At 61.0% G+C, this 9,696-nt stretch overlaps 1 protein-coding gene across 4 annotated transcripts in view; it reads right to left on the bottom strand.

Annotated features, from left to right (window-relative positions):
* Positions 1-6: 6 nt before the first annotated feature.
* Positions 7-9,696, bottom strand: part of MICAL3 (microtubule associated monooxygenase, calponin and LIM domain containing 3) — a 167,592-nt gene continuing 157,902 nt past the window's right edge. For all 4 annotated transcript variants that reach the window (XM_012732409.1, XM_012732410.1, XM_012732407.1 and 1 more), the window contains 3 exons: positions 3,971-4,070; positions 3,741-3,814; positions 7-3,650 (listed from right to left, as the gene is read on the bottom strand). In XM_012732409.1, coding sequence (XP_012587863.1) covers positions 3,466-3,650; positions 3,741-3,814; positions 3,971-4,070 — 359 coding nt within the window. In that variant the 3' untranslated portion in view covers positions 7-3,465. The remainder of the gene's footprint in view (positions 3,651-3,740; positions 3,815-3,970; positions 4,071-9,696) is intronic.

Here is a 9,696-nt window from a genome sequence, read left to right as displayed (position 1 = left end):
CCCAAACAGAAAAGCACCGTGGTGCTGGCCTCGCTCCGCGGCGGGTGAGTCGGTCACACGCCTGGCGGCCCAGCACGGCGAGAGCAGAGCTGGGCTGCGTCTCCAGCCTGGTCCCAAGCGGCAGTTCAGAGGCTTCTTACAGCAGACGGCACCGGTCAGCGTCATTCTCGGCAAACCGGTGGGGATGACTCCAGGCCCGAGGGTGGTCAGCCAGACCCTATGCACCGGCTGTCCTCAGGGACACCTACACCCCGAATGGCTGGGGGTGTGGCGGCTGCAAACCTCAAAGCCCCAAACCACGGTCCGTCGCGCCCACGGACAGAGCCCGGCAGGCCTGCAGGCGGCAGGGTCGCGCTGACTTGGAGAAGCCCGATTTCCAAGATGATGCTTCTCTCCCAGAGGATTCTAGGGCTCTGTGTGAAAAGCGGCTTCTCACCACAGTGGGTGGCTTCAGACATTTTCTTAGGTGATGGCAGTCGATGGCTGGGCTGGGATAACGTGGAGGTTCAAAACAAGCACAAACTGAGACAAAAGCTGTGTTCTTTAAATAACCTGTGACACCCACACACGTGTGAGTCACGGGGCGGGACGTGGGGCCGCACCCCGGCACCCGGCCGAGTCCAGAGACGTGACTTCAGAAATACTCTGTTTCTTTAAAAAGGCTTTTTATTGCGCCTAAAACGGCCCCTCCCCTTTGCAGGTCTGCTGTTAACACCTTTAAAATCTTAAAATTTCTCCTTTCTGCCCTTCTGGAAAATGTCCCTTCTGTTTGGAAGGGATAAAGGTAGCTGGTGGTCAGTTCAGCTGCAGATGGCACCCCGCAGCGCTGCGGCCACCCGGCCTCTCCGGCGGGCGCAGAACCTCTGGCCTCCCTCACACCCTGCACTTCAGAGACACCCGCTGCCCTCCCCCGGCCCTTCAGGGGGATGTAGCCCTGGGAGAAAGCCTGCAGGCATCTCCAGAGCTAGAAAAGAATTCGTGCAGCACGTGACCGGAGCGCTAGAATAAACCGCAAGCGGACGGTCCTCCAATGGGCGCTTGGGAAGAAAGTGCTCGGCCAGACCTGGGGTAACACTGTCGGGGGAGAGAGCTGGGGGACATGTTGCAGCTGGCGGATTTTGGAAGCTTCTCTGTCATCTCCAGCGCCTTTCCGGGAACCGCGGCAGCAGCGTGTGCTTCGAGGGATGCAGAGGTGCGGACAGACTGGCCGGCACGGCCGGGAGCGGCCCGCAGCGAGGGGCGGATGGCAGTATCGGAGCTCCTGGCCGCGAGGAGCGCTGTGGCCGCAGCCCTGACCACGCTTCACGGAAGCCTGCCTCGGTCGGCATTCAGCAGGAGGGAGGCAGCTCTCCCGGGGCCTGGCCAGCCGCCGTGGCATTTAACAGCTGGAGAGGGTCAGGGAAAAGGCCACACAGGAGAGAGAGGAAGAGCCTGTCCGGCTTTAATGGAAAGTCAGATTAAAAGTTGGGGTTAAAGATAAAATCTAGGGCACCCTCCCCGCTCCCTTTTTCAGAGGATAGAAATGGAGGCCCGGCCTCCTGAGAAAGCAGAAGTGAAGACGCCGGGCTGTGAGGCGGCCAGCGGCCAGCGGCCCAGCTCCGAACTTCCACAGGAGAGACGGCCGCGGGTGGACAGTGAAGCGGACAGGCTCTTTGTTCCTCTGTAGTGGGAGTGAAAGTTCACGGTGAGGCACGCTGTGGTTCCAGGCCTGCGGACTCTGGGATGCCCTGCCCTCGAGGGCTGCCAGGCGCCTTCTCTCCACACGGGCCCCCCTCGGAGGCAGCTGGCTCAGGTGGTCCCGGCCCAGGGATGACTCTGTGCTGATGCTGTGGTGGACAAGCCGAGCTCTCCCCTCGACGCTCTCGGACGGTGGTGCGGACGCAGCCGGCCTCCGGTTGAACCGGGAGAAGTGAGGAGCTTGTTTCAAGGAGCTAGCTACATGGTGCTAATCTCTGTCTCCCCACGATGATCTGGGGCTGGGGAGGTTCCCACCGCCCTCGGGGAGACGGGCTGGAGCCGCTCAGCTTGTGAGAGGCCAGCCGAGGCCCAGCACCAGCGTGTTTCCATCTGGCCGGATCTGCGGCCGGGCCGAGGGAAGACTCGTCAGCCAGACGGATCCCAAGCATGGTCTTCGCTTGTCTGAAAGAGGACGCACCCCAAAGTTTTCTTTAATAAATGCGTCATGGAAGTGAAACCCTGGTACCAACGCTGAGAAACAGGAAGGGTAGTGCTCAGCCAGGATTCCAGCAGAGAGAGCGGGCGAGCGGCCACACAGGGTTAAGAGGCATCTGGACAGTGGCTGGTGCAGGCCGGGGCTGGGGCGGGAGGGAGAGTGGGGGGCGGGAAGGGACGAGGGGGTGGGCGCAGCACACGAGGGGACGGAAGAGCGGGAGCACGGGCCCAGCAGCACCCCGGGGCCGCCCAGCAGTAACCAACACCACGGGGAGACTAATAAATAGACTGCTGTAACGAGCGTCGGTCAGTGGACGGGAGCAGGGATGCCGCGGTCAGGCGACACGGGACCCCGGGGTCAGTGTCTGTAGTAAAGGTAAAAAAATGAAGTTGCTTCTTTTCAAGTATTAAAAAAATAAGTTAATTGACAAAAAGGGTCTGGAGCGGCTGAGCGCCTTGCCAGGTTTCGGCTTCATCTCAGTGTGCAAACACAGGGAAACGCCAAGGAAGAGACAGCCTCGGCCTCGAGAGGCCCCGGGCGGGGGCCACGCCTGCCTGTCCGCTGGGGCTGGAAGCGCAGGCCTCGCCCCGCCCCCAGTCAGGACTTTCCAGTGTCGAAATGGCTGCGAAAAGCAACATTCGGCAGTCCGCAGACCCGGGCCTCGGCGGGCATCTGGCCACTGGGGTCCGGCGGGCGGCGTGGGGGTGGGCAGACCCCCCTGGGTCTGCTCACTTGCGTCCTGGATGTGGACCCAGCGCGTCCTCAGCTTCCTGCAGGGCGGGGCCGGGCGAGGCCCCAGCGCCACAGTCCTGCCCCCCATCTTGCTTTCCCGGCGTCTCCTTGTTTCTTTGGTGGTGCTTCAGGGGAGCATGGAGACCACAGTCCCTTCCGCTCTGTGGGGCGCTGGCAGCTGTGTTTGGACAGGGAGGGGCAGCGTCTTTCTCCCGTCTTCGTCTCACGCTCGCGAGCGGAAGGGGGCGCCCCTCAGCACCCCTCGGAGCGTGCAGGCTTTTCTCTCCTCACGTCAGAGCCAAACGCTGCATGTTCCTCTCTCCAGAGCGGGCAGTCACCAGGGGGCTCTCCCAGGAGGCCGGTCCACCCCCGACAACCATCTTCGCCGGGGGCCCCGCAGCGGCGACGCCCGACTTGCTTTCCAGAGGCAGGTGGACATTTGCGTGCAAACTGCCAGGAGGCACCAGGCCTGCTCAGATCCTGGATCTGGGGTTGGAGAGAACCCAGCCCGGCGCGGGCAGCCGCCACAGACCAGCCAGCCAGCCAGGTGTGCCAGGAGCTCAGGACCAGTTCAGGCTGAAGCCCTTGGACAGCATGACGGCCTCCAGGTCCTTGTCCTCCTCCTTCTCCCGGAGCCGCTGCTCCTCCAGGAGGGCCACGAGGGCGTCTCTCTGCTCCACCACATCCAGCATCTCATTCAGGATCTTCTTCTCCTCAGACAGCTCCTCCTCGGTCTTCAGGTGATCTGGGCAGTGGCCAGAGACATCAGGGCTGGAGCGTCAGGGGGCAGCAGGCGGTGCCCAGCACCCCCTGCGCACCCCACCGCTCCCCTCACCTTCCACTGCCATCCGCTCCCGGAGTTCCTGCTGCAGGCGGCTCTGCCGGTCTTCGAGCTCCAGCTCCCGGGCACTGGATTGGAGGGGGTCGGAGGGAAACAAGCAACAGTGACTGGGGGCGAGGGGGGCGACCCGCCTCACCCCCCCCAGGAGGAAGGAGCTGTGTTCCCATAGCGCCAGGCTGAGCTGATACCCGCCTTTGCTGCGCCCCCCGTCTACAGCCACTTACAAAATCATCAGCTCCGACTCGTAGCGCACCATGGCGTTCTTCTCCTGCACCAGCTTGAACCACTCCTGCATCAGCTTGGGGTCATCCTTCTTGCCCATGCCTGCCGAGAGAGCACGCGTGTCAGGCCGGGCAGCGCCCGCCGTCTCCCGCCGGCCGGTAGGAGTCACTACCCTGGGCAGATGTGCAAAGAGCCGAGCAAGATGCTGCTGGAACACTCCCAAGCCAGGTCCGAGTTTGCCTACAGCGGGAGGTGGGACCCGCACCTACCCCGGGGGGAGGGGGGGGGCGTCTGTGCTTCCCTCTGCCCTGCCTCCACCTGGCCCTCACCTCCCTCGGTCACTGCAGGTGGCCCGCTTGGCCGGCTCCTGCCCAGGGGTTTCCTTTCGCTATGTTTTAAGTGCTCTGTCCCCTTTTTCCTCCTTTTCCCTCATCTCATGTTCATCGGACACTTGCTGTCCACTAGGTCTTCGAGGAAACCAGTCAATGAACGTGGCCGGTGTGAGTGATACAAGACCCTGTGCTGTGCTCCTAAGTCCCACTCGCCAACCCAGCTCCTTCCTGGGCCACCCGGTCAGGGCGCCGCCTGTTCTCAACCTGTGGCCGGTCTGCTGACGCGGCCGACAGATGTCCCGCCCATGAGGGCTGCGCAGGGTACCAGCCCACGCCAGGCGGGTCTCTCCCCAAACAGAGACAGACCAGCAGACCCTCGGGGCCGAGCAGGGGCCCGACCCTGCGCTGACCCCATCGGGGCCGGAGTGCCTGCTATCTCCCGGGCCCTGACCCCGCTGGGCGTGGCTGTTTTTCCCACAGGAAGGTGGATGGAGGAACTTCCCAAGGAATCAAGCCACCCAGGAGGGAACAAACTCCTTTTCCGTGGAGCACAAAGAAGCTCACGGCAAAGGCGTGGGTCTGCCCGAAGGAACAGAGACTACGTTAGTGGTACCCTGAGATTTCTGACTTCCAGGCCATGTTGAGGATCTTGGGGGAGCTAGGGGCTCTCCTCCTAGAAAAATGCACATACATCATGTGTACATTTCCAGCGATTTTTTCCAGAGCTTCAGGTGTTCACAGGCTCCCTGAGGTCCAGTCCCGGGCCCCAGGCTAAGAGGCACCGGGCTTTGAAGCCTCTCAAAGTCATTTATGAGTGACCTGGTTGGATGTTCCGACCCAGGGGTGGCCAAGCCCGGAAGCACACAGATCTCAAACATGAGCTCCGGCTGCTGTTCCCTGCTCTCCTCTGCCGACTTCCTCGCACCCTGTTGACTGCGCCCCGACTGCAGTGACCGGCTGACACGCACGGGGCCCACGCCAGTTAGTCTCAGCAGGGCACGCCCCGGCGAGGCAGAAACGGTGCGTCCACACAAGCGGGGATTAGTGCCTGCACATGCCCGGCCCACATGCAGCCGTGAGCCCGAGGGGCCTGTCCCTCAGCCTACTCTGAGCGCTGCTGGCCAGTGACCCGCGGCTGAGGACCGCGGGCCGGAGTGTCTGGGGACTGCTCTCCTCTCCCAACCCAATGGACTTGGTGCTTCGGCTTTGAAGCAGCCCGAGGCTCCGTTCCAGGCACTCCTTTCTGAGTGTCTCTGCACAGTGCGCCCACATGGCCGGGGGTGGGGCCCTGAGCATGCAAGCGGTCAGTGCGGCCAGCCCCACGGACAGGGGTGGGCACCCTCCTTCCCGCCTCCCCACCGGGAGACGTCCGCGCTCCCCCCCACCCGTGAGCTCTGGCGAGGTTGTTCACAGCCCGTGAGCAGAGGTGTGTGGTGGGGGGAGAAGTCAATGTGAGAGCCATGGAGAGCGGAGAAGAGGTTAGGAGGGTTAGTCATGACCACACTCCCCTGCCCTTCCCACATGCCTTTCAATGACAATCTTGTCACCACAACAGAATTCAAATCAGACAAACTTAAAAAAAACACGCGCACACACACACGCACACTCGGCAAGACACGGGGACAGAAGTTTGCTCTTAGCGGCTGGTTGGAGAAAGAACTCGGGGCCCTGGTGCAGACCCGTCTCTGAAGGACAGTATTCCTCGACTCCAACGTACCAATGGCGGCCTGGACGCCTGGCCCCGCTAGCTGCTGGGTTCGGGACGAAGGGCCCGCCCTTGAAGGGTGCCCAGCCCTCCCCCAAGACGGTCAAAGGGATACTGTACCTTGTGAGAAACTACCACATACGCAGGGGGTTTTGTAAAAGGGCGAACAGGTGTCAGAGAAAGAGAAACAGCCGGGCTTCGGTCCCTGCAACTACAGTTGCTCTGACCCCTGCGAGGAGTGGGGTGGGGGGAGGTTACGTTACCTTCCTGGACACAGCAGGGGCAGAAGGACAGAGGTCTACGCCGAGGAGTCCCGCCACTGGGCTCAACTTCAAAAAGGACCAACAAAGGAGGGAGAGGAGGAGGAGGAGGCGGAGGAAGACAAAAAGGAAGAGGAAGAGGAGGAGGAGGAATTTGGAAGTGGAGAGGGACAGGGAGGTGAAATAAAAAACAAGCAGAGGACAAAAAGCATAAAAAGTGAGAAAGGAACACCAGGAGGAAAGAAAAAAAAAATACAAGAAATGGAAAAGCAGAAACAGGGGAACAAAATCTACAAATGAATTCAGTCTCCTGGCAGCGTGGACACTGAGCAGAGCCGCCTGCCCGCTCCACGCCGGGGCACCCGGCTCCTGCCGCCTCCCGTCCCCGCAGGGAGGGCGGCCACCTTGGGGTGTTAGCAGAGGGTGACCGTGTGGGCGCCTTCCTCAGATGGCCCAGAGGCCCCGGCCGGGTCTGCCTGCTCGCGTGCCAGAGACCACACTGAACGCGCAGCCAGTGATGCTGGAGCCGTGCAAGGGAACACCTGGGGTGACCAGCCCACCCGTGTGCTCGAGGGGATGCCAACGGTGGCAGGGCTGAGGGCTGAGGGGGCGCTGCGGCCCCCGCCAGGCCCCCAGGAAGCAGGTGGGCCCGTACGGAGGCTGCGCCTGGCCTGGTGACTGACTCAGAGCCAGAGGTGTTGGGGGAAGCGCTCGTCTGCACAGAGGCCACTTCCACCAGTCGGTGTCAACCCCGCTCCAGGCCAGGCCAGGGAGGGCCAACCACCCCCTTTCTTGCCCGCCCCTCCGGCCCCAAGAGGGATTAATGCCGCGGGGGTGGGGAGGGGGGCTGGGGGTGCTGCTGGCACACTTTGGACTGTGAGACCGAAAGGGGTGAACTGACAGGACATGCCGAGAGCTTGGTGACAAGGCCGTGAGGCTGTGGACGGGGCTGCGGGAGGACACGGGGGGGGGCAGAGACACTCTCCGAGACTTCGGGACGCCTGACGGGGACTCCGGGGAGAGGGAGGGGCTCAGCAAGGGACCATCACAGAACCACAGGGCACACAGCACACAGAGCCCGGGCACCGCCTCAGAGGTGGCAGTCAGGCGGTTTTCCAATCAGCGGGGTTGCGGACAGAACCTGGTTTTGGTCAACAGAAGGGCCGACAGACAAGCCGTCGGCTGCCAGGTCCCTGGACGGCGTGACTGAGTGGAGGCAGGGCCTCCGCGTCCTTTCTTTCAAGTCCGGCACAGAGCTCCCAGGTGCTCTGTGCCTCTGGGCCAGGGGGACGGGGCTGTGTGCCTGGGAAAATCCACCCAGCGCCCTGATTGACGGGACTGTGGCCAGCTAGTGTGCAGGGCTAGAGACAGAGGCCCCTTTCCTAGGGGAAAAAGCCCAAGCAAACAAGTGGACCGTACGGCTACATTTAATGCTCTTTGGTTCAAAGTGCTGAGTGTACTTGGTGCTTGGGAAGCCAGGAGAACTCCCCCAAAGTGCAGGGGGAGCGCACAGCCGCTCCCAGCCACGGGACGTGTCACATGCACACAGGCGTGGTGAAAGTGGATGGCGTCCAGCTCGGTCAAAGGGACCGGGCACAGTACACATCCCCGATAAAGCAGCATGCGCAGCACAGTGTCACCAGTGTGTCTGCTCTGGCAGCAGGACAGACGGGGCTCCGTGTGGGCCACCTCCTCATACACACGCTCGAACACAGACGACAGGTTCAGAACAGAGCAGTCAGGACAGAACAGGGAAAGGAGGGCAGGAAGCCCACCCCTCGGCACAGAGCGCTCAGGACTTTCTCCTCGACTGTCCTGCAGGCGCCAGAAAGTCCTTCAGGGCAACACCCAATAATGTCACTTTACAAACAGGCAGCAGAGGGGGGCGACAGTCAGACAAGGGGAGTTCCAGCCCAGACCTGAACTGAGCAGGGGAGGGAAGCCCGGAGGTGCGGACTTTGAGTATAACTTCCTTGCCTTTTATGAAGAGGGGAGAAACATGATGAGGTTCACTAGACCTAAGGGCAGAGAGGCTGTGAGCTCACAGTACATCGAGGGTTTTTCTTTAATCTCCAGGACAAAGTGTCTCCTTCTAACGGGCATGCAGTGCGCTTATCACTTCTCTACTTCTGCATCCCCTGGGCTCCTTGGCGCTGAGCTTCCCCAGAATTTGGTCCTGGGCAGGAAGAGGCTTGTTCCCGCAGGTCTCACCCTCATCCTGCCTCCCCTGCAGCTCACCTGCACCGGCCCAGCACCTTGGCAGTAAACAGTCTCTGAAGTAGCCAGCCGCTGTCCGCTAGCCCTCACTCACCTGGACAGCTGGAGGCAGGTGATGTGTGTCCCTGCCTTTGAAGAGCAGCCAGCTACGGCCCTATAGTAAGGCGCGTCTCACCACACCCCAGGGAGATGCGTGCCTTAGGACACCCAGGGGCCTTCCATCTCTGAAGCACACGCTCGCAGCACCTCATCTGATCCCAGCGGCGGCCTGGCACGGCGCCCCCAGACCTGAGCAGCTATACTTTCAGAGGGATCCGAGGCACAGGAAGCTGAATGTGCCACAGTCTGACTAAAACACAGCTCTGCCTTCCCCATTCTGCGCTGAGGGCTGTCCTCTTGAAGGGCCAACAAAGCCACCGGCAAATCTGACAGCGGGACCCGCCGGGAGTGGCTCGAACACAACCCCGTGTCCTCGTGTGACCCTCCCAGACTCGTGTGGAGACCCGACGGGACAAGCTCCCTGGCTGAGACAGCAGAGACCTGCTCTTGCCAACATGGCGGGGGTTCTCCTCCCGCCCCCGATGGTGCCGGGCCTGCCTGGCGGGCAGGAGGGAGAAGCTAGCCATCCGGGTCAATTCCTGCCCTCTATTTCCATCTTTCTCTTCCTTCCTCATGAAGGAGAAACGTCTAAGACCTTTCTCCACAAAGCACTGCAGCGCCTCTTGCACCACCAGCTAAATAAATATTATGGTCGCCGGAAAAACAAAAAAAATTCAAGACACTGAGCTTGGACTTTCACCTGAAATGGGGACGACTCTATTTCAGTCTTTGGTATTTAAAATCCCAAGGTCCAGAGGCTGCAGGCAGGATGGAGGAGCAGCCCAGATGACAGCTGGGCTCCAGCCAAAGGCCTCCGTCCACCCGGGACAAGGCGGCTTGTGAGTGGACAGCTTGAGGCCCTTGCTCTCCATCCCACCTTCAGCTCTACTTGGCTTGTCTTTCACCCACTGGCTTCTACATTGGTGCTATTCTCAAGAACAATTAAAAATACTTAGAAAGTTTCTATAGTTTCAAAGCCAACAAACTGTCTCACTTTACTCGACAATAATATGGTTTGTAAAAAGTTTAACCCAAATTATCGCTCAGTAATGTCAACTGCTAGTAATGTCAAAAGTCAAGCTGCTTCTGGGGACCAATGAGAAAGAAAAGAGGCT

Source organism: Condylura cristata, unplaced genomic scaffold (assembly GCF_000260355.1).
Source record: "Condylura cristata isolate star-nosed mole 26May11 unplaced genomic scaffold, ConCri1.0 scaffold00034, whole genome shotgun sequence".
Lineage (NCBI taxonomy): Eukaryota > Metazoa > Chordata > Mammalia > Eulipotyphla > Talpidae > Condylura > Condylura cristata.
The sequence above is the reverse complement of the archived record's forward strand: the minus strand, read 5'-3'. Positions and strand labels throughout refer to the sequence as shown.